We start from the raw sequence: 23,700 nt of genomic DNA, 5'->3' as shown, positions 1-23,700 counted from the left end.
CAATCCGTGCTCAAAAACAAAATTATACGCAAAAAAATATCATCTCGCTCTGTCTGTCCCCTTCCCATTGCGTTCCAAGTTGCTAGGCAACCATACACTTGTGATAAAATCACGTCGTGTGAAAATTGCCAAGAAAATGTTTTTGCTGCCTGTTGTCTTTCTAAAGAGCATAAATTGAAATCACTTCTTGTTCCCCCTAAATAACATACTTAGATCAAGTTAATAGATGTGTGCATTTATGCATATGTATAAAATCCAGCAATGCATTATGCATAACACAACAATAAAAATATAAAAATAGCCTACACTTTGTGGTGTAAAGTGAGTCATGTACCATGTATCATGTTCTCACAGAACTTCTTAAAACATGCCGTGAAAAACAGACAGCATAACACGAGGCATACAGCTTGACACATACAAAAAAAAGAAAATCCCTCTCATTCATATATACGCACACTAAATTCCTACTTTTAAAAAAAAGTATACAATTTAAAAAGTAGGTGCAGCTAAAATAGAATATACATCTCAAACACACTTACATAAAAAAAATTAAAAACTACATCATAGGCTAAGTGCCAACATCTTACTCCACACCAGAGCCTTACATTTATCTAAATATATGGCTCTGCTCCACCCTTGCGATCAAACTTCCCTTTAGCAGGTGAATTGTGATAAACATCACTTATCAGAAATCTCAAAACAATAAAAGTAACCTAAATGAAGCACAGAAGTGAATGAATTGTATTGTATTGAATCAAAGTGTAAAGAAATTAAAGGTGTCAGTGTAACATGTCAGTGTCTCTTAGAGAATGGGATACATCAATCAATCCAATGTTCAGAAATGACTTTTAAACCCATTGCTTCCTCTGGTTATATTCTGCATTCTTTCTTTTGAGGCTTTGGTGTGCCTTGCCAACATTCTCCTCCCACTCGTAGCAGTGATTTACACGGGCACAACTCAGAGGAAAGTCCAGCTCCTCCTTGAACTTTGTGTAGTGCTCTATCAAAGCAGCAATGGTGCAGAATTCTTGTTGGCAGTTCTAGTAGAAAAACATAAATGACTTCATAGCTACACATTGAACATACATTAACAAAGAGCTTAAATTGGAAGTTAAAGAAAGTTGATGAAAATGGAATGATTGAGCATGATGGTTCACCTCAAGCTGGTATTTCCCTTTATAGGTGTTGTCTATGAGGTGGGTGATGAGGCCAGAAGAGAAACGAATGATAAGAGAGTCACAGCCAGGTCTCTTAGGATGCGGGCAGAGGAGGTACGAGCCCAGGACGTCCTCTGCAAGCAGGGAAGAGCTGCTGTCACTGTAACACATGGGGGGGGGTTGAAGACCAATGGTAGCCCCGAGATGACTCACATGACTTTCATCAAGCAAACACACCATAAAGCACACAAGGAACTGGTCTGGGATAAGTGTGAGTCGGGTAAATGTGTCTCAGTTTTTAGAGCCCGGCGCTAGGAATGCAAGGATTGTGGGTTCGATTCCCGCTGGGACAACCCTATGCAAAAACATCTATGCACACATGACTAAGCCACTTTGGATGAAAGTGTCTGCTAAATAACATATATTATTATAATAAAAGAGAGGGGGACTCACGTGGTGATGCCGGCCCAACACCACACCGCTTGAGCCAGAGCTTCTTCTGTTTCGGCAAGACTCGGGGCCCGGGCTCTCCTCACTGGCATTTTGTCCTGCCCCTTTCCTGTTTCACATACAAGATAAGAGATTCCTTAGCATCTTGGGATGATCACATTTCAAGATGTCCCTCAAGGGAAATGTTGTTTGCTTTGGATAACCTCCAATCTATTTCCATTCCACCTCAAGTGGAGTCACTGTGGAAAAACTTACTGATGTGAGTACAACTACTGTTTCAAGGAAAACTGTGATAAAGGAGTTCATAAAACGTCATAACATGTTCACTTTAAAAATGCGTGGTAAAAAGCTTTAACGTTACAGTAATCACAACCCTGTGAAAAAAAGTGCCTACAATGTAATGACAAATCAATACAATGAAAAATGTAGCCTACACCACAGACGTTGAGTGAGTGCCCATCACAAAGCACTAAGGGTTTGCATTACCTAATGAACTGTTTCACTCTTGAAAGAGCTCTCTGCACACTTAGCCCACCTTGTGGAGAGTTAAGCCGATCCTGGAGGTGGCGTTGTTTGTGAGGGGTGTAAGTGAAGGAGCGATAGGCCCCTGAGCGCAGTACTTTGTTGCGGATGGCTTTCTTGCGCACCAGGGAAGGAGAGGTGATGAAGTTTTCTTGGATGCTTGGTTGTTCCTCAGTTGTTGCGCTGTTGTTCTTCAATGGGAAGACCTACAATAAAGACCCATAGAAAGTGTTAACGGGTCAACAGCTAGGCCAGCACAATGTACAGGGTTCAGCTACACAAATAAAATAAAATAAATAGCATTATTTCACTGTGCTTTCACAATTCAGTTAAAACAAACAGGTTTGACTGACCTTTTCCCCTGGGAGTAAGCCCTGAGTGGGGGCCCTTCTGAAGGACACAAGGGCGCTGACACTGAGAGGGAAGCCCTGGTTGAGGAGGGAGGGGGTACAGTTGGGCAGTGGGCCTGCAGACTCAACTTGAGCCTCCTCTGGGTGCTTCTCCAGGTAGGACAGCTGGAAACAGCGGCACAGCAACAGGTTCAAGAACTGGGCCTTGGAGGGAACACACCAGAGACAAATTATACAATAAACTGCAGCTTAAAGCCATCACAGAGGAATTTCGTTGACAACCATGTTGGGAGACAAAGATCTAACGCTGGTTCTTACTGCTCTGGCATGACTAGCCTTGAAGAGGTGGCAGTATAGTTGGGCATCAGGGTTGCCTGGGTTGTGGGAAACAAAGGCGAACTGGGCATCCGAGGGGTGGGCGGTGGAAAGGGAGACCCTTCGTAGAGCATGGGCCATGAGGATGGTCTACAGACAAGGAAAGTTTAAAAAATAATAATGTTGATGTAGTGTACACAGCTCTAATAGCAATGATACATGTGCTTTGCTCTGAGAAGGTCAACTCTTACCGTCTCATCTTCATCATACATCTTCACACCTTTGATGGAAAATTTCAGGGACACAGACCTCCTTTTCTTGCATGTCTGTGAAAAAGTTCAACACCTCAGGCAGGCACATCCTTCCAGTCTCAAGTTGTTTTGGGGGCCAAAACAATATATATTCTTTGTATTATAGTTTATCATTGTTGTTCTGAACCCATTGCCTGCAAGCCGTTGTTAAAGTCACGTTAAATGTGTCATTTAAATTGGCCATTAAGATATGTCCACCTATTGCTTTCATGCCCTTTTTGTGGTTTGAGCACCTGACCACGAAAAGGTCTGTGCACGACCCCATCTCCACCATAAATATTTGTGAACAGTCAAGACTTGCCTTAAAGTACTGCTGCTTTCTAACTTATTACCAGCACCTACTTTGAGAGACTTGAGCTGTGTGTGCAACTGCTGCATCTGATCATCCAAACAACAGTCATCCACAGGAAAGGAGCCAACATACTAATAAAGAAGAAAGACTACATGTTACATTTTAGTCATTTAGCAGACGCTCTTATCCAGAGCAACTTACAGTAGTGAATGCATACATTTCATTTATTTTTTCTCCGTTTTAGATAAACATCATGTAATGTAACCAGGTGCAGAATACAAGGGAAGAGTAAAGGCAAGTAAGATTTATTCCTCTTGGGAAGTACTTTTATTTCAAACAAATAGTACTTCCATATGGGGAGGAAAAATATGGCTTACCTCAGCTGACCTTTTAACTGTGCCATCATCCCTGACTGGTGTCTCACCCATCCTTATCACTCCTGAGTTAGATTTCTTTGTCCTGCTGTTTCTGGAGGACTTATCCTGAGTGCTGCAGGAGCAGATGGCATTGTAGCACCCAGCATTATAAACATTGGACATGTCAACAACGTTGCGTCTGGTAGTGTTATTTTCCCCATGGGAAAAATGCTTTTGTAACCAGGAGGTAGTGATAAAAAGAGCTGTGAACGCAAAACGTTCAATTTAAGCAAGACACAGGTATGTGTTGTGATAGATAGTAAGTCTACAGTAACTTCAAAAACATGAAACTGTCAGATCTACACAATACTTTTGAGCGAATATTCTATAAGAGGAACAGGAGCTCAAACAGTACACCTTTTCAGCCGCCGATAATCAGCTCCGCTGAGCTCCTGCCCAAGTCAAGCACTGGATCTAAACCTTGTCCTCGTGAATTCTGAAAATTATAAGCGCACCTGCAATCGAATAGATTGTTGCTACTATTTCGTTTGAATCGTCGAATTACTACCCAAACATTTTCAGTAGCATACTCTTAGACCTACTGGTATGGATTTCGTCACATTTCAAAATTAATTCCATAGCCTTCAGACTATTATTACAGCAGTCAGAGCACGCGGGTGACACCCATTATTCTGTTGTCTGAGCGGCCAGAGCAAACATTTACGCACGGATGAAGTATTTCTAACCTGTAGGCGCAAGTTTGGTAAACATGTCAAATTAATTATAATAAAATACCTTAATTTAGTTTCAAACCAACGCTCTTTTCACCTCCGCACTCGTACTCCAGATCCTGTGCCACAGTTCCAAATCCAAACTCTGATTTCCCCTCCTACTCAAGGTTGCTTCACCTTGTCAAGCTGACGGGTCCGTGTACATTTTGTTATTTTGATTTCCGAATAAAAACGGAGAATGGAAAAACGCAAAACGATTCCGTTTCTCAATTGTTTTCTCAATTATTGTGTCAAAATTGGACATGGAATAATGGAAAACAAATAACACAATATATGAAATGTTTGTTTTTAGTTTTGTTTATACCGGAAGTTCGGGGTCCCAAGTGGTGCACTACATCTCCGTGCTAGAGGCGTCACAACAGGACCTGGTTCGATTCCAGGTTGTATCACAACCGGGGATTGGGAGTCCCATAGGGCAGCGCACAATTGTCTGGGTTTGGGGTTGGCTGGGGTAGGCCGTCATTGTAAATAAGAATTTGTTCTTAACTGACTTGCCTTGTTAAATAAAGGTTAAATAAATAAAAATACCCCCTCAAAGAATATTGATGTCCTGTAGGGTGTGTGTGTTTACAGCCTAGGTTGGAATCACAAAGAAAGGATTAAACTGTGTGTGACAGGAAGAGAAAAATACTCATGCAGAACTTAACATTCCAATAGAACAAACTCAACAACAACTGAACAAAGTTGGCTTGCACTACTAGCTGGCTACTGACTAGCTAGCAGGCTGGATAGCTAGGCTTTTCTGGTTACTGGCTGTAGTCATGCTAGCTAGTGGAAGTAAGTTAGTCGTTCAACCTGCTACACGATTAAACTGCCCGGCCAGAGATACCTGCTGCAGAAAGGTCAGATTTCTACATTACTTTCTGTTGCTAACCTAGCTAGACCTTCTGTCTGCTGATGGTATTTATTGACTGAGTAATAATGAACAGCAGTTACTGTAAATTGTTACCTATCTGGCACTTTGCATAGCTATTGCTTACATATACAACAATATCCAATTAAGCTATATTAAATGAGAGGGTGTGTGTCTGTCTGTGATATCTGGATATTCCTGCAGGAGAAGCGCACAGTATGTCATTTGAGCAGATCATCATCAACTTCATGTACTTACATCAGCCAATACAGTAAGTTCAAATAAGCATTTTTATTGGTAGGGGTATACTTCACAAACATTTCCTGCTTACTGAAAGGCAGACTTACGCTATACTCTTCAGTTGTGAACACGACTATTGTTGCGACAATTGGCCTACTTTGAATGTATACAGGCATAGGATCTTAATTTGATCACCCTGTTGTTGCAGGAAATTTCCTGTGTCAGAGTTGATTTTCCTGTATTAAAAATAATTTTCCTGCTGTGAGAATATGATCAAATTAAGATCCTACATCTGTGTGTGTGTGTGGGGGGGGGGGGACATGATACTCTCAAGGTCCTGCAACACCCTGATGAGAAGGAATAATCCTGGCCCCATGACTGTAAGTCTACATACAGTGCATTCGGAAAGTATTCAGACTCCTTGACTTTTTCAAGATGTTGTTACGGTACAGCCTTATTCTGAAATGGATTAAATCGTTTTTCCCCCCTCATCAATCTACACACAATACCCCATAATGACAAAGCAAAAACACGTTAGACATTTTTGCCAATACTAAAAATAACAAAAAATGGAAAAAACACATTCACTTATGTATTCAGACCCTTTACTCAGTACTTGGTTGAAGCACCTTTGGCAGCGATTACATCCTCTAGTCTTCTTGCGTATGACCTACAAGCTTGGCACAGCTGTATTTGGGGAGTTTCTCCCATTCTTCTCTGAAGATCCTCTCAAGCTCTGTCAGATTGGATGGGGAGTGTCACTGCACAGCTATTTTCAGGTCTCTCCAGAGATGTTTGATTGGGTTCAAATCCGGACTCTGGCTGGGCCACTCAAGGACATTCAGAGACTTGTCCGAAGTCACTCCTGCTTTGTCTTGGCTATGTGTTTAGGGTCGCTTTCCTGTTGGAAGGTGAACCTTCGCCCCAGTCTGAAGTCCTTAGTGCATTGGAGCAGGTTTTCATCAAGCATCTCTCTCTGTACTTTGCTCCGTTCATCTTTCCCTCGATCCTGATTAGTCTCCCAGTCACTGAACAACATCACCACAGGATGATGCTGCCACCACCATGCTTCACCATAGGGATGGTGCCAGGTTTCCTCCAGACGTGACGCTTGGCATTCAGGCCAAAGAGTTCAATCTTGGTTTCATAAGACCAGAGAATCGTGTTTCTCATGATCTGAGAGTCCGTTAGGTGCCTTTTGGCAAACTCCAAGCGGGCTGTCATGTGCCTTTTACTGAGGAGTGGCTTCCGCCTAGCCACTCTACCACAAAGGCCTGATTGGTGGAGTGCTGCAGAGATGGTTGTTGTTCTGGAAGGTTCTCCCATCTCCATAGAGGAACTCTGGCACTCTGTCAGTGTGACTATCGGTTAATTGGTCACCTCCTTGACCAAGGCCCTTCTCCCCCGATCGCTCAGTTTGGCCAGGCGGCCAGATCTAGGAAGAGTCTTGGTGGTTCCAAACTTCTTTCATTTAAAAATGATGGAGGCCACTGTGTTCTTGGAGACCTTCAATGCTGCAGACATTTTTTGTACCCTTCCCCAGGTCTGTACCTCGGCACAATCCTGTCTCAGAGCTCTACGGCCAATTCCTTTGACCTCATGGCTTGGTTTGGTTTTTGCTCTGACATGCACTGTCAACTGTGGGACCTTAATATAGACAGGTGTTTGCCTTTCCAAATCATGTCCAATCAATTGAATTTACTACAGGTGGACTCCAGTCACGTTCTAGAAACATCTCAAGGATGATCAATGGAAACAGGATGCAACTGAGCTCAATTTCGAGTCTCATAGCAAAGGTTCTGAATACTTATGTAAATAAGGTATTTCCGTTTTTTTTTTATTTTACACATTTGTAATAAATGTGTCTCGGTCTCTCTTTCTCTCCCAGATACATTAGAAGTTGTTTTGCTGTTGGCACCAATCCCATGCTGTCAGTCTGCCAAATCAACTACATTATCCCCCTTATACTAAACTTCGCTCAGTCTTGTTCAACTGCCCTTTGACTAAATTGGTTTAATTCAATGTTTAAATTTGCTTCAAGTGTGTTTTTTACTGAAAGTTGACAGATGGCACTTGTATGGAGGGATGTGGTTGTGGTGGGTGTGGTGGGAGATGGGTTTGATTGTGAAAAAAAACTCTCCTCTACCTTCTATTGATAAGTAATACAAGTGAATGTAATTGCTGCATTTTACATACCAAAAATCTATTAAAAAGGAATATTTTATAAGTTACAAGCTAAGACAAAATGAGATGTCATGATATTACTTTGTCATGCTAGCAGCTAGTGCTCATCAGCTAGTCCTAGCAGCAGCTTGCGCGCGCTAGCAGCAGCTTGTGCAAGCAGCTAGTCAGCTGGTGCTAGCTACTGCAAGCCAACTTTATTCAGTTGTTGAGTTTGTTCTATTTGCATGCTAACTTAATAGGTTAATCATCTTAGCTACCATGAGTATTTTTTAGACAGTCACACTGTCTAATCCTTTCTTTGTGCTGCCAAGATGGGGGGGGCGTTTACAGCCTAAGATCCTGAATATTCTATGCAGGGTTGTACTTCTGGGTAAGAACAAAACGAAAAACAAAAAATGTAATATATTTGATTTTTTTTCGTTATTCCATGCCAAATTTTTAAACAATAAATGAGAAAACAAGTTCATTTCTGATTTTCAAATTCAGTTTTGATAACGAAACGTACACGGACCCTGAAGCCCACTGAGCAGCATATTTCCCAACTCAATTCAGAAAAGGGTTGGCCATTCACCGGTGTGTTTGGGCATGACTAGAAACATGGCTCTTTCGAGACAGTGTACACTGAATGTACAAAACATTAAAGACACCTTCCTAATATTGAGTTGCCCCCAGAAGACTCAATGTCATGGCATGGACTCTACAAGGTGTCGAAAGTGTTCCATAGGGATGCTTCCCACAGCTGTGTCAAATTGGCTGGAGGACCATTTTTGACACACAAGGGAAACTGTTGAGCATGAAAAACTTTGTTTATTTCCCTTGGGAGAAAACATTTTCTCTAGCCTTTCCATGACCATGTCGACTATTCCCCACAAAGTACACTCATTGAGAATTAGTAGATTTTAAGTAGTACTCCTCAAACCCAAGGGTACCTGCAGCTACTGGTTCAGTAGTACCCTAGCTGATTATACACACAAATCGTGGAGTTGCGTTTAGCCGGCTAGGTAGTATCCCTGCGGTAGCCCATCGTTCCTGAATTGTTATTCTCATCTCATTTCCCCCATCGTTCATCAACATGTTTCAATTTGCATGATAAGTAAACAATGTTTTGAATATCTTTATTTACCAAAATGATTCATAAGCGGTCTGGATATATGGATATGGCCTAATTTGCAAAGTGAAATTGCAAAATTAGGTATATCTATTTCAATAACCCACAACTGAAACGTGCAGCACTTTGAGTGAATAAAATTGACATCTATTGATTTGTAGTTTGTAGCCACTCCCCTACAATGTATAGAATACTTTTGCTCCAACTTATGATCCACCAGCAGACACTGTATTTGGTGTTTGTACCCTTCCTTAAGACCATGACAGAATGAATAACAAGGAATTTAGTACAAATAGCCATTTTAATAACGACTTGGAAAAAAGCATAACATAAAGAGTACACGCATGCAGGGTATGCATGAGCCACACCTTCAAAACGAAGTTTCTTCAAATCTTGCACTATTACACAGAATGTAGACGATTTTGTATGTATTTTTTTTTTTTTTTACTTTATATGATAAAATGAACTTTGATTAGTTACACACTTTAAAAAAATATTCCCCTAATACTATGCAGTAGTACTGAATATGACAATGACAAATTGCTTCCTGATGTCAGTCTCCAATCAAATTAAGTATTTTAACCATCTGATCAAGGAAAGTGAATTTAAATAACATAATTCATTACATGAAAAGTTGGCTCATGCTCTCAAATTCACTTACATAAATCTCAATATTCTTTAAGATTTGAAAATTTACTCCAGATTAAATGTGGAGAAATCTATATTTTTTTTTATACAAGGAATGTGTCAAGCTAAAACATGAGAAAGTGGATTGGGATGAAATGTTAAAATGAAAAGACAAGTCACTTTGATTGTATGTTAGATCTCTGCATATACACAAGTGTGTGAGGGAAATTGCGAAATTTTACAGTTTTTGAAGAGGACTTTCTACACAATGGTGTTTAGAAGTTGGGTTCACAGAAATGTAACAGTTCAAAGTACAGTAAATTGACATGAACTGATAACTGTCACATCCCTATCCTACAGAGAAGAATTCTAAAACCCCAAACAGGGGGAAAACGATGCGAAAGAGAGCATGGCTAGAGGCAGAGCACTGCAGTCTTCAGAGCTACAGTTAAACTTCCACTGCTGGGCAATAGTGAGCTCACTTCCTCTCCCTCAGGGACTTGCGGGCTGCTGGCTTGGCCTTCACTGCAGATTTGGCTGCTTCCTTCTTCGCAGGTGGTGACTTTTTGGGCGCTGGACGCTTTGATGCCCTGCTTGTCAGCTTTTTGACAATGGGGGTTTTGGGCTTGCTCGCTGGAGCAGCTTTCTTGACTGGTGTGGGTGCCGCCTTAGCTGGTGGGGGTGTCTTCTTTGAGGCTACAGCTTTACTGGCAGCTGCAGGTTTCTTAACCGGGGGCACTGGTTTGTTTGTTGGTGGCACTGGTTTCCTTGCTGGGGGAGCAGACTTCTTGGCTGGTGGTGCTGCTTTCTTAGCTTGGGGTGCTGGTTTCTTGACTGGCGGTGCAGATCTCTTAGCAGGGGCAGCTCTTTTCTTGCCCTTAGCCATTGACTGACTTGCCGGCTGTGACTTCTTGCTGGGGGGAGGGCGACGTGCTTTAGGTGGTGGCCGCTTCACAGCTTTCCTAAGGATCGTATTGAACAAATACACTGTTAGCAGTGAACCATTTGAAACCCCACTATTTTCATTGGATTTCAGCAATTTGACCTTGGACTCACCTCTTAGGAGGGGGTTCATCATCTGACTCCTCATCCTCCTCAGACGACTCCTCTTCCTCCTCATCAGAGTCCTCCTCATCAGACGAGTCAACCATCTTTCTGCGTTTAGCCTTCTCTGCCATTTTCTGCTCTTTCACTTTCTGTTTTTCTGGGAACAGAATGGCTGGGCTGTGGAATAAGAAAATAAAATCTGATCTCTAATCTGAGCCCCCAAAAATAAATAAAAGGTATTGCAAGAGTGCGGGAATTTCTGTTATTACTACCAGACTGTTGAAATATTCAGTACATCAGAGGTTCAGTAAACATGAATGAAAAGTGACATGATTAGTAGTGTAGTCAGCATCTTTCTAAACAGAGAATACTGCTCCTGGTATAGCACACATTTGTGCAATTATGTACAGAGGGCAGCTTCTACACCTGCATTACTTGCTGTTTGGGGTTTTAGGGTGGGTTTCTGTACAGCACTTTGAGATATCAGCTGATGTAAGAAGGGCTATATAAATAAATTTGATGAACTTCACAGTGTAATCTTCCAAGAGTAGAGTTCTACCTGGGGTGGTAAGGGTAGCAGAGCTGGTAGGTCCCATTTAGCCCATTCCCAGTGATCTGTTCCATCCAGCCCATCATTTTACACTTCTGCAGTGTCCTCTTCAGGCTGTTCACTGAGGGAAGAGAAGTGCCCAGTGTCAATAAAGAATCTTAACATCGCTGATTCTTCCCAGCTAATGAGAGCTCCTGCAGTTTCAGGTAGGTATTCACACATTGTCAAAGCAGTGGTTCAGTTAGGAGAGTAAGGGAACAGGTCTTACCCACACGGTACTCCATGCTGTCCTTGTTTGTCTCTAACAGGAATTTGCGGAGTGTGGTGGTGCTGCAAGTCTTGGGTTCATTCATGGCCACGATGGCTGTCATGATAGCGTCCTCCAGGGGCCCACCTTTAAGCAGGAACTTGCCCCCTTCCCGCTTCAGCTGTGAGAGGGTAAGAGAGAGTCTGAGAGAAACACCTCAAAGCAAAGATCTAACATTATAGATGCCAAAGGCCTTTATGGAGTAGACTGAATTGTGCATTCCTTTAGTACAAGACTAACCTGGAATGTTCCAGAGGCACCTTTTCCAGTGATCTGCTCCAGTTGACCCTTGTCCACAGCTCTCACCAGGCCACTCTTTAGGATATCCGGCCTAGGAATGAGTCGGTGACTGCATTGAGAACCCTATTTTAACCTACACAACTTTGATGGACATCCCACAGTTCAAAACATAGTGGGTTCCTTATTTTCAGACTCCATTAAACATACTGTAGATTTGGGTTGCGCAGAAGTTTGCATTACCATGTCAGGTACAACGTCAAGTTAGCATGTGTTTACGTATTCAGAGAATAACAGGACCCGATCACTGAACCCATTCCCAATCAAATATGACAATAAAAAGGTATTTACCGATGCTCCACGTTGAGTTGAGGGAAGTGCTGCTCCACATATTTCTTGATCAGAATGTAAGACGCCTCTTTGGGTTCACATAGCCGTGTGATGATCAGGGGCAGAGCATCCCCAAGGGTCTCTGCCTTCAACCCAGGAGCTACTGCCATCGGCTTCTAGCACCAAACCATCAGAATCACAGTCAAACTCAGTTGGTAGAGCATGGCACTTGCAACGCCAGGATAGTTGGTTCGGTTTCCGGGACCACCCATACAGAAAATGTATGCAAGCATGACTAAGTCGCTTTGGATAAAAGTGTCTGCTAAATGGCATATGTACCTACATTATATAGGTATGCACCGTATATTTTATTTAAATTATGTCTGTTAAAAGCCAAATGGGACAATCACATAATGGTACATTGCTATTGTTTAAGTTTGTAGATAGGTGACTGAAAATACCTACCCCTTTAGCAGTGGATTTATTAGGGGGCTGCTTCCCAATGGTAAAGCTTCCAGAAAGGCCTTTACCCTTCAGCTGTGAGAGTGAATAGGAGGTAAAGGAACATGAGTATGCAGGCCGATAAAGCACCAGACACACAGGGTATAGGGCACCACAACATGTAACCCACAGGTCAAACACTAGGATAGGCTGCCGCCTAACATTTGCAATTCATGTTAATTCACTGTTAGCTGTGGTCAGGGAAAAGGACTTCGCACCTGTTTGATGGTGCCCTTCTCCAGCTGCCTCTTGAGAGCCTTCTTGAGAAGGAATTTCCTCTTGTCCAACTCCAGGTTAGGGTATTTCTTCACAATGTACTTCATGACAGAATGGGCTGAGGCCCCAGTCTTCTCCTTGCAGGACTGCAGAGAGGAAATATGATAAGTTGCAGGTGCAGCATTCGTGGGGAGTAAGGGATAACAACATAATAAGTAATGATGCACCGATATGACATTTTTGGCCGATACTGATATCCGATATTTTCTAAAATAACCCTAAATTTATAAGACAGTTCTTAATTGATTAATGGTGGTCGGACCCATCTATGTGAAGCTAGCCACAATAAGGATTAGCCACAATAGTGGACTTTGCGGTTAGCCTTCAAAATAAACGTATAGCATAATTCTACTATTTGTATTAATTTGCATCACTGTCAATAACATACTTTTATGTGTTAGTTTGAAGGCAAACTCCACTATTGTGCCTAATCCTTACCATGGCTAGCTTCACAAAACATAACCCGGTCCGGTCGAGCCTCACTAGCCAGATGAAGCTAGCTGGCTGCTTATAACATTATAAGTAGCTGGCTAGCTCTTTAGTTTCATGAATTGAATTCAATAGGCGAACAACAAGTGGCAACCTAGCTAATACTTACAAGGATTCCTAAATCATTGCTAAGAATAATGAATATGACTGCAGTTTCTACTGGTCATTGCTTTCAGACTGGTTGTATTGGTGCTAGCTAGGTAGCTACCCCAGAAGTTGCGGTCGAACAAATTATGCTTTATTACCAAAGCGTTATTATCAACACATCGTTTGTGGTCGGTGTTTGCAGACTTTTTTGTACAGCTTTGACAGTGCTACTGTATCGTTTTTGACAGGCAAAGACCCAAATGGCGTTCCATAGCATGTATGTCATGAAGCTAATAGCAGTGATGCTATTACTGTGTAACTCCGGAAGGCCAACATCTGAAAAATAGCGCACTTGGTAGTGTGTACCGGTGCTCGACCAGTTGGTGAAAGCCAACATCACCCATAACAGAGAACGGTTGATTGTCAAGGGCTATGTATTCCATTATCTTGGCTTTAATGGATTTCGCCTTTGAGTTGTCTCGCAAAAATGTTCTTACTCTTTCAAATAACTGCTTGGCTTGTTGCCTGCTCGATCCACACAGCAGACATTGTGGGCTAGGTTAGGAATGCTGTGTTGCACGTGTAGCGCAAAATTTTACATGGCGTCATTACATCATGTACCTACGTTATATAGGTATGCACGGTAGCTTTGACATCGGCATTAAACTAGACATCGGGCTGATACCGATGTTGGCATTTTTAGCTAATATGAGCCTATTCTGATATGTTCACCGATATATTGTGCATCCCTAGTAGTAAGTGTGTTGTGTACAGACCTCAATAGCCTCAATGAGGATGTCGTCCATCCTAGGCGGCTGCATGGTGGAGGTGCTCTTATTAGTGAGCGTTGCACGTTTGCTGGCAGACATGGTGGCCCAGGCAGGAATGGTCCTTTTAATGGGCTTCTTGACTTTCTCTTTTACTCCATCTTTCTCTCTGCAGCCAAACCACAAGACAGCAATCACGAAAATGTGAAATTAAACATTTATCGAAATAGATATGAATGCAACATTTGCAGGGTTTGAGCACAAGCAACTCACTCCTTCTCAGCCTCTTCCCCCTCAGCCTTCTTCTCCTCAGTCTTCTTTCCAGTCGATTCATCAGGTTTCTCACCATTCTCTTTTGGGTCTCCTTCACCTGTGCCCTCACCTTCTCCTTGACCCTCCCCCTTCTTGGCTACTGGGGCTGCGGATGCTACCTCCTGCTCCTCCTCAACAGAGGCAGATTCCTCAGAGCTGGCATCAGGCTCTGAAGAGAAATGTGGAAGGATGAAGACAAGAGTGAACATGTAAATTCAGCAAGTAGATGTAAAACTGTATTTACATGCCACTCAACAACAAGAACTCTGAACAATGTCTGATTCCACAGTTTCCTAAAATAACCACTAATAGGGGGCAAGACCTAGATTCACCAGAATTCCAATCAGGTCCTGTCAAGTGGTGACTATTCACTCATAGTCTGTCAATGCTGGGTACCAATCTGAATCCCAAAGCATGGTTTCTGTTCATGTCGAGGGTCTTGAACTCACCTCCATCTGGTGCAGCCGAGGGGGGTGTCTCCTGGGGTGGAGTCCCAGCTGCACGACGTATAGGCATGACTCCAAACTGTTGACCATAGAGATGCAAAATTATAAATTAAAACATTCTCAGCACTGACAGATAAATTATGCATTACCGATCATAATAAAGTTATTGGATCTAAAGCAACTTAGCATCACCCAATGGTAACATCATGCAGTCACCCACTGCTTCTGTATGTGCGAGGAAACGTCAATCATGGCCTCATTCATCAAATGCAAGATACTGCTCTTTGCAAAGTACATTATCGTCAAACATCGATAAAACCACAAGGAGTGTGCACTTTTCTATAATGTTTTGGAATGCTGGGGGCGTGTAAATAGTTATAAAAAAATTATATCGTTGAAGATGCACGTCTTCCAGTAAAAATTCAAATATGGCCATTTTGTCCATTGATTTAGGCCACCCCACACCGTAATGGCGCTGCATAGAGCGGATGGTAAATGCACCGAAGTTGCATTGGTAAATAAGAAAACGGCGCATGCATTTTTGCAAGAGGTCTATTGTAGAACGCTTTTTGCAGGGACTAACCATGAACAATTGTTTATATTCTTACCTTTAGACTTTCTATAAAGATGTTGAAATAAAAATTGCTTCGCTCTCCTTTCCTTCGTTTTTTTTGTTACTTACGTGCCCCTCCCCCTTGAACGTATACGTAGCAACCTCGTGGGTGTGGTGTCACGTTGGGTGTGTTCTTTGTTGGTTCTTGCTGTGTAGAATCCTTGGGACGTCCAACTATGACGTCACCCCATTGAATTTAACATTTATAAAACTGTTACGGTAAGGGTTTTGGTTAAGGTAGGGGTTAAGGTTAGGGTCAATGACTGGACAAAGCCATCGACCTCGTGACACCGTTCATTCCTATGTGAAGACTCAATAGGCATTGAAGCCAAATTAAGTCTGTTAAAACAAGTATGGGCAACTGCATACTTGGGAGTTTGTCTGAAAGTGGGCTTGCAAAATAAGTGGGTGAATCGGGATGTAATTAAAAAATATATATATATTTAACCACATTAGTCATATTCTATTAAGGTATCTTTACTTCTACTCTTGTATGACAATTGGGTACTTATTTCACCACTGAGTACCGTATGAAGATCTGCATGCTTCCCAGACGAAACAGTTCGTGCATATATTATGACAACATTGGACTACAGAAAGCGTTTTTTCGGCTGTTGGGGCACACAAAATGTTTGAGTAAAGTCGACGTCGGTAGCCGAAGTCTACGCCCCCCACGTCTGCGATTGGTCAACAGTAGAGGGATTCTTCCATGAAGTGCCCATTGTCATTTAACGATAGGACTCGTCCTCATGCAAATTTAGACTTAGATCTCCTTGGCAAAAACGTAAAAATCAATGACAGTTTTCTCGAGTTATCTTGCGTTAATTCTGACTATTTTGAGGAAGCGCATACGGGCTACGCGTTTTAAAATTGACAAAAACAGTACTATTGCCGCTTTTATCTTGTATTTCAAGTGAAGGTCATTTAAGCACACTTTTTGGTTAGAAATGAATGAAGCATGTTGACGCTTTATTATTAGGCGATGTCATGGCGACATTGGTTAGCTAAACTCAAGGGTAGAAACAACGGGTCATCTCGTGCCGAACTGCGCATGTGCAAACCGTCAGTTACTCCTTCACTATACATTTTTTGTGAAAATGAAAACGTGTCAGTTTCACGAGGTTGAAGTAAAAACATGTTAAACTACATTAGACATTGACTAGAATCTAGGTTGTGCCTTTAGATTTCGATTTTTCACTTCTCTCAAACCCAAAACCCTGGCCTTGGTTTGTTTCGCAAGCGTTCCTGGATGTTGCGCCTCTGGGTTTTGAAACTGTGGTTAAGGCAAAAATATTTAAGCAATAAGGACCGAAGGGGTGTGGTATATGGCCAATATACCACGACTAAGGGCTGTTCCTTAGCATGACCAACGTCGAGTGCCTGGACACAGCCCTTAACTGTGGTATATTGGCCATATATCACAAACCCCAGAGGTGCCTTATTGCTATTATAAACCTTTTACCAATGGAATTCGAGCAGTAAAAACAAGTGTTTTGTTATACGGTCTGATATACCACGGATGTCAGCCAATCAGCATTCAGGGCTCAAAACACCCAGTTTATAATTATAACTGACCCTTTCGTCCCAAGGATCCCAAATAGCACTAAAATAGTTATTTAAATCAGCGGAGAACTGCCCCCTCTCATTGAAGCCACGAAAGGCCGACTGCTGTACTGTAGGCATTGTTTGCAGAAAACAGGACACCCCACTATAGTGAGTGGGGAAATGGCAATATTGGTGTTCAATCGTCGTGTAAATACAATTTTTTTCCAAAGACAATCATGGTACCAATTATTGCTTCTATTACACCAGATGCATGTCCTTGAACCAATTTTTATTTTAAATCACACACAGAAGAGGTACTGGGGCGGCAGGTAGCCTAGTAACCGAAAGGTTGCTAGATCGAATCCCCGAGCTGACACGGTCGTTCTGCCCCTGAACAAGGCAGTTAACCCACTGTTCCTAGAATGTCATTGGAATTTGGTCTTAACTGAATTGCCTAGTTAAATAAAGGTTAAATGAAATAATTTAGTAGCAAATGGCAGCCTGCAGTACCCCGGTCATCCTTCAACTTGAAATACTCAAGGAGAGGGGGCAGCACTAAGCTAGCCTGCAACGTCACTTCCTGGAGTTGTTCAAACTGCGAAACCTGGAACACCACTTGTGGATCTGGAAAGCATAGACAAATTCTGAAGGTGCTGGTGTGTTCCAGCAAGGTAGTCACACTGTACCGATGATCAGATCTCAAAAGACCTGGAGAAGTGGGAAACATCTCGGGAACCACATGCAATCCTCTGACAACCAGGAATGCAACTAGAGCATTTGAGGGATTGTCGCAGGGCACGAGGTGCTGAATTACAATCTAAAAATCACCTTGTATTCATTCCAAATAATTACTCATATCTGAATGTGGTCAAGGTCAGAAAATCTCTGCAGCATCTCGCTCTGGTCGATCCCCTCAAACTGCATTACTTGCGTTCCATCCTGTGTAAAGTCTGGATATTCCATGCTATGTAACCACTTGATGACTTCGTCACTCACTGAACGAGGCAGCAATTTATATACGTTTCAGTACCTGCTAGAATGAGTAACTTTACCGAAGCACCAGGTGCTTCCTGAGACAAACACTTATCCAGGTGTGGCGATCTCAAATATTCTTCTGTAACTGTAAAAGCCTTGGTTTAATGCATGTTAACATTAGAAGCCTACTCCCTAAGTTTGTTTTACTCACTGCTTTAGCAAACTCTGCCAACCCGGATGTCTTAGCCGTGTCTGAGTCCTGGCTTCGGAAAACCACCAAAAACCCTGAAATCTCCATCGCTAACTATAACATTTTCCGCCAAGATAGAACTGCCAAAGGGGGCGGTGTTGCAATCTACTGCAAAGATAGTAATACAGAACTCTGCAGGCTATACAAGTCTGTACCCAAACAATTCGAGCTTCTACTTCCAAAAATTCACCTTTCCAGAAACAAGTCTCTCACTGTTGCCGCTTGCTATAGACCCCCCTCTGCCCCCAGCTGTGCCCTCGATACCATATGTGAATTGATTGCCCCCCCATCTATCTTCAGAGCTCGTGCTACTAGGTGACCTAAACTGGGACATGCTTAACACCCCGGCCATCCTACAATCTAAGCTTGATGCCCTCAATCTCACACAAATTAGCCATGAACCTACCAGGTACAACCCCAAATCCATAAACACGGGCACCCTCATAGATGTCATCCTAACTAACTTGCCCTCCAAATACACCTCTGCTGTTTTCAATCAAGATCTCAGCGATCACTGCCTCATTGCCTGCATCCGTAATGGGTCTGCGACCAAACGACCAACCCTCATCACTGTCAAACGCTCCCTGAAACACTTCTGCGAGCAGGCCTTTCTAATCAACCTGGCCGGGGTATCCTGGAAAGACATTGACCTCATCCCGTCAGTTGATGATGCCTGGCTATTCTTTAAAAGTGCCTTCCTCACCATCTTAAATAAGCATGTCCCACTCTAAAAATGTATAACTAGGAATAGATATAGTCCTTGGTTCACTCCAGACCTGTCTGCCCTTTACCAGCACAAAAACATCCTGTGGCGTTCTGCATTAGCATCCAATAGCCCCTGTGATATGCAACTTTTCAGGGAAGTTAGGAACAAATATGCACATGCAGTTAGAAAAGCTAAGGCTAGCTTTTTCAAATAGAAATTTACATCCTGTAGTACTAACTCAAAAAAGTTCTGGGACACTAAAGTCCATGGAGAATAAGAGCACCTCCTCCCTGCTGCCCACTGCCCTGAGGCTAGGAAACACTTACCACTGATAAATCCACTATAATTGAGAATTTCAATAAGCATTTATCTACGGCTGGCCATGCTTTCCACCTGGCTACCCCTACCCCGGTCAACTGCCCGGCACCCTCCACAGCAACCCGCCAAAGCCCGAACATTTCTCCTTCACCCAAATCCAGATAGATGACGTTCTGAAAGAGCTGCAACATCTGGACCCATACAAATCAGCCAGGCTTAACAATCTGGACCCTCTCTAAAATTATCTGCCGAAATTGTTGCAACCCCTTTTACTAGCCTGTTCAACCTCTCTTTCGTATCGTCTGAGATTCCCAAAGATTGGAAAGCTGCCACGGTCATCCCCCTCTTCAAAGGGGGTGACACTCTAGACCCAAACCGCTACAGACCTATATCTATCCTACCCTGTCTTTCTAAGGTCTTCGAAAGCCAAGTTAACAAACAGATTACCGACCATTTCGAATCCCACTGCACCTTCTCCGCTATGCAATCTGGTTTCAGAGCTGGCATGGGTGCACCTCAGCCACGCTCAAGGTCCTAAACGTCATCATAACCGCCATCGATAAGAGACATTACTGTGCAGCCGTATTCATCGACCTGGCCAAGGCTTTCGACTCTGTCAATCACCACATTCTTATTGGCAGACTTGACAGCCTTGGTTTCTCAAATGATTGCCTCGCCTGGTTTACCAACTACTTCTCTGATAGAGTTCAGTGTGTCAAATCGGAGGGCCTGTTGTCCGGACCTCTGGCAGTCTCTATGGGCGTGCCACAGGGTTCAATTCTTGGGCCGACTCTCTTCTCTGTATACATCAATGATGTTGCTCTTGCTGCTGGTGATTCTCTGATCCACCTCTACGCAGACGACACCATTCTGTATACTTCTGGCCCCTCTTTGGACACGGTGTTAACTAACCTCCAGACGAGCTTCAATGCCATACAACTCTCCTTCTGTGGCCTCCAACTGCTCTTAAACGCAAGTAAAACTAAATGCATGCTATTCAATCGATCACTGCCCGCACCTGCTCGCCCGTCCAGCATCACTACTCTGGACGGTTCTGACTTAGAATACGTGGACAACTACAAATACCTGGGTGTCTGGTTAGACTGTCAACTCTCCTTCCAGACTCACATTAAGCATCTCCAATCCAAAATTAAATCTAGAATCGGCTTCCTATATCGCAACAAAGCATTCTTCACTCATGCTGCCAAACATACCCTCGTAAAACTGACCATCCTACCGATCCTCAACTTCGGTGATGTCATCTATAAAATAGCCTCCAACACTCTACTCAACAAACTGGATGCAGTCTATCACAGTGCCATCCGTTTTGTCACCAAAGCCCCATACACTACCCACCATTGTGACCTGTACACTCTCGTTGGTTGGCCCTCGCTTCATACTCGTCGCCAAACCCACTGGCTACAGGTTATCTACAAGTCTCTGCTAGGTAAAGCCCCAAGTCTCTACTTGTACAGATCAAGGCGGTGACCCGATCCTGTAGGTTCATGCTCTACAACATTCGCAGAGTACGACCCTGCCTCACACAGGAAGTGGCGCAGGTCCTAATCCAGGCACTTGTCATCTCCCGTCTGGATTACTGCAACTCGCTGTTGGCGGGGCTCCCTGCCTGTGCCATTAAACCCCTACAACTCATCCAGAACGCCGCAGCCCGTCTGGTGTTCAACCTTCCCAAGTTCTCTCACGTCACCCCGCTCCTCCGCTCTCTCCACTGGCTTCCAGTTGAAGCTCGCATCCGCTACAAGACCATGGTGCTTGCCTACGGAGCCGTGAGGGGAACGGCACCTCCGTACCTTCAGGCTCTGATCAGTCCCTACACCCAAACGAGGGCACTGCGCTCATCCACCGCTGGCCTGCTGGCCCCCCTACCTCTGAGGAAGCACAGTTCCCGCTCAGCCCGGTCAAAACTGTTCGCTGCTCTGGCACCCCTATGGTGGAACAAGCTCCCTCACGACGCCAGGACAGCGGAGTCAATCACCACCTTCCGGAGACACCTGAAACCCCACCTCTTTAAGGAATACCTAGGATAGGATAAAGTAATCCTTCTACCCCCCCCTAAAAGATTTAGATGCACTATTGTAAAGTGGCTGTTCCACTGGATATCATAAGGTGAATGCACCAATTTGTAAGTCGCTCTGGATAAGAGCATCTGCTAAATGACTTAAATGTAAATTGATCTTCTGCACATCTACCATTCCAGTGTTTAATTGCTATATTGCAATTACTTCGCCACCATGGCCTATTTATTGCCTTAACTTACCTCATTTGCACTCCCTGTATATAGACTTTGTTCTCTTTTGTTCTACTGTATTCTTGACTGTATGTTTTGTTTATTCCATGTGTAACTCTGTGTCGAATTGCTATGCTTTATCTTGGCCAGGTCGCAGTTGCAAATGAGAACTTGTTCTCAACTTGCCTACCTGTTTAAATAAAGGTGAAATAAAAATAAATAAATAAATTCTGTTTAGAATGACTAAATGCGACGACATGGATCGTAAGACTAACTGCTGGAACGCACCCAACGAGTACTTATTTTGAATGTAAGGTGATTCATAAACCAGTGATTTTGCAGTGCTGTACTCAACCCAATCCCATTGAATGCCAATGTTGGAAAATGATTTGTAACATCTGAAAGTAAGGTAGCAATTCTAATAGAAATGCTGCAGTATATTATCTGGGATCTCTTCTCCCAGATTTGTTTACCAGGCACTAGCCAGAACTGTTCAGACCCAGTAAATACATCTGAACCTTTCAGGTCGAAACGCACAGCGGCCAGAATGTGGACAGCACGTAGAAGGGGCGTGATATGGCTGGGAAAACGTACCTCATCCAGGGATGGAAGATGTTGCTGTACTCCTAATTATCCCATTATCTAAAATGTTAAATTAAAGACCGAAATACTGCTCGTTTTTAATTAAACTGCCCTTTCGTCCTTATGCTTACAGCAGAAGCTATAGCAGCCATTTTGGAATGGCATGCAGAATATGGCATTCAACAACAAAGGAAACGGATTGGCTGACTATCCTTTGTTGTTCAACGCGACGTGCCATTCCAAAATGGCTACGGCATTCCGACCTGAGAGATTCAGACACGTCACCAGGACTATAAAACTGAAGCATCCGTTTAGAACGTTCTCACCACCAAATATGATAGTGAGAGGATGTCCAGCGGCGGGTAGTGGGAGGGGATGGAATTAGTTTGTGCACTTCAGGGGCATTCCCTAACGGAAATATGCAAATACATGCTACAACGCGCCAATACTATCTCGCTAGCTGGTGCGTGACTTGCCTAACTTCTTGCTTGTTCTGCCCACTATGCTTAATTTGCTCACTGTAAACGACGCAGATTAACTATATTGGGTTAGTTATACATCTCTTTGGTTCAGATATATTTTCTGCCTGAATTCCAGGTCAAACAGTTCTCGCTAACCAGGCACCAACCTTTGTCCTGCAGAAGTCACTGTGGACTACAGTGTAGGCCTACTTGATTGTAGCTGGATAAGGTTAACTCAGAGATAGTTAAAGGACTCAACATTATATCTGTCCCATTATGGCTTCTGAGAGCATGGGCAGCGCAATTGAGGCCTTCTCCATTTTGAAGTAGTCCATTTTAATCTACTACTTCTATGAGTTGGTAAACACATTGAAAGGGTGCATACTGCCACCTAGAATGTGTTGTTTGAACAGGTATAAATCCAAGGTTGGCGATTTACTGCCAATGTTTGCTCATAAATATAATTCATTGGCTGATCGCACCTGATGACCTGGATGGAATTATCTGATCCTTCCTTAACCCATAGGAAATCAGCACAGAGTTGACCACTTCAAAATGGTGTAAGTCCTCAATGGCGCTGCCAATGCTAAAACAGACTTCTGGGCACTAGTGGGCTAACCCTAGTCTATGGGCTAACCCTAGTCTCTCCAAGATTAGGTCATCCCATACCTGCAGCTACCAACGAAATCCTATCCATTAAGTATTTGTTATCAAAGCGGTTTGAATATTTCATTTTCCCAATGGTCTCCGTCAGCTCCATTATAGATTTCAAATACCATTACTGGTTTCCACTCTGTCAAAATTAGAAATCATCTGAAATGTGATCAAAGGCAATGGTAGACACAGACTTACATTTCTGCAGACTGTATGTGAATAGCCTCTGCAGAGGTTCTCTCTCATCCACTACAGTGGAGTGTAACTTCAGTTCAGTAACTACACATGAATCAGAGATCACATGAGCATTACATAGGAATGCTGGCAAACATCATAAGGCTATTTAAGACATGCAAGATATGACTTGTCCTACCACAATCATGCCCCATCTTACATCGTGCTCAGCTAGTTCATTACAATATTTCCTCACTCTAATACAGGGT

The 23,700-nt window shown here is 43.1% G+C and overlaps 2 protein-coding genes across 4 annotated transcripts; both read right to left on the bottom strand.

The window, feature by feature from the left end:
- Window positions 1-219: 219 nt before the first annotated feature.
- LOC106565884 (SH2 domain-containing protein 5) lies at window positions 220-4,873 on the bottom strand. 2 transcript variants are annotated; one of them, XM_014133521.2, is made up of 10 exons: window positions 4,549-4,873; window positions 3,775-4,016; window positions 3,448-3,528; window positions 3,046-3,120; window positions 2,798-2,944; window positions 2,483-2,683; window positions 2,143-2,335; window positions 1,611-1,716; window positions 1,158-1,317; window positions 220-1,040 (listed from the first exon to the last, which is right to left on the bottom strand). In XM_014133521.2, exons 2-10 carry the CDS (start codon window positions 3,934-3,936, stop codon window positions 849-851), a joined length of 1,317 nt encoding a protein of 438 aa, XP_013988996.1. In that variant the 5' UTR covers window positions 3,937-4,016; window positions 4,549-4,873; the 3' UTR covers window positions 220-848. The 2 variants fall into 2 exon arrangements, with proteins under 2 accessions (XP_013988996.1, XP_013988997.1); XM_014133522.2 differs by having other exon boundaries at window positions 3,775-3,886.
- Window positions 4,874-9,211: 4,338 nt separating this feature from the next.
- Window positions 9,212-22,365, bottom strand: LOC106565886 (heterochromatin protein 1-binding protein 3). Of its 2 annotated transcripts, none has more exons than XM_014133524.2 (12): window positions 22,155-22,365; window positions 14,909-14,984; window positions 14,421-14,628; window positions 14,157-14,316; window positions 12,747-12,890; window positions 12,493-12,564; window positions 12,049-12,203; window positions 11,701-11,791; window positions 11,422-11,581; window positions 11,163-11,274; window positions 10,613-10,780; window positions 9,212-10,518 (listed from the first exon to the last, which is right to left on the bottom strand). In XM_014133524.2, exons 2-12 carry the CDS (start codon window positions 14,973-14,975, stop codon window positions 10,035-10,037), a joined length of 1,821 nt encoding a protein of 606 aa, XP_013988999.2. In that variant the 5' UTR covers window positions 14,976-14,984; window positions 22,155-22,365; the 3' UTR covers window positions 9,212-10,034. The 2 variants fall into 2 exon arrangements, with proteins under 2 accessions (XP_013988999.2, XP_013988998.2); XM_014133523.2 differs by lacking the exon at window positions 22,155-22,365 and adding an exon at window positions 15,514-15,656.
- Between the last annotated feature and the right edge of the window lie 1,335 nt (window positions 22,366-23,700).

This window comes from Salmo salar, chromosome ssa12 (assembly GCF_905237065.1).
Source record: "Salmo salar chromosome ssa12, Ssal_v3.1, whole genome shotgun sequence".
In the NCBI taxonomy this organism is placed as follows: Eukaryota; Metazoa; Chordata; class Actinopteri; order Salmoniformes; family Salmonidae; genus Salmo; species Salmo salar.
Note: the sequence above shows the minus strand (reverse complement) of the source record. Positions and strands in the feature narration are given on the sequence as shown.

Coding starts and splice junctions, on each gene's coding strand:
- LOC106565884 (XM_014133521.2), bottom strand. CDS start 3,936: ATGTCCAATGTTTATAATGCTGGGTGCTACAATGCCATCTGCTCCTGC. Junction 3,121..3,447: donor CACAGCTCAAGTCTCTCAAA/GTAGGTGCTGGT, acceptor ACTTTTTCACAG/ACATGCAAGAAAAGGAGGTC. Junction 2,945..3,045: donor TGTATGATGAAGATGAGACG/GTAAGAGTTGAC, acceptor CCTTGTCTGTAG/ACCATCCTCATGGCCCATGC.
- LOC106565886 (XM_014133524.2), bottom strand. CDS start 14,975: ATGCCTATACGTCGTGCAGCTGGGACTCCACCCCAGGAGACACCCCCC. Junction 12,565..12,746: donor AGAAGGGCACCATCAAACAG/GTGCGAAGTCCT, acceptor TCACTCTCACAG/CTGAAGGGTAAAGGCCTTTC. Junction 11,582..11,700: donor GTGCCTCTGGAACATTCCAG/GTTAGTCTTGTA, acceptor ACCCTCTCACAG/CTGAAGCGGGAAGGGGGCAA.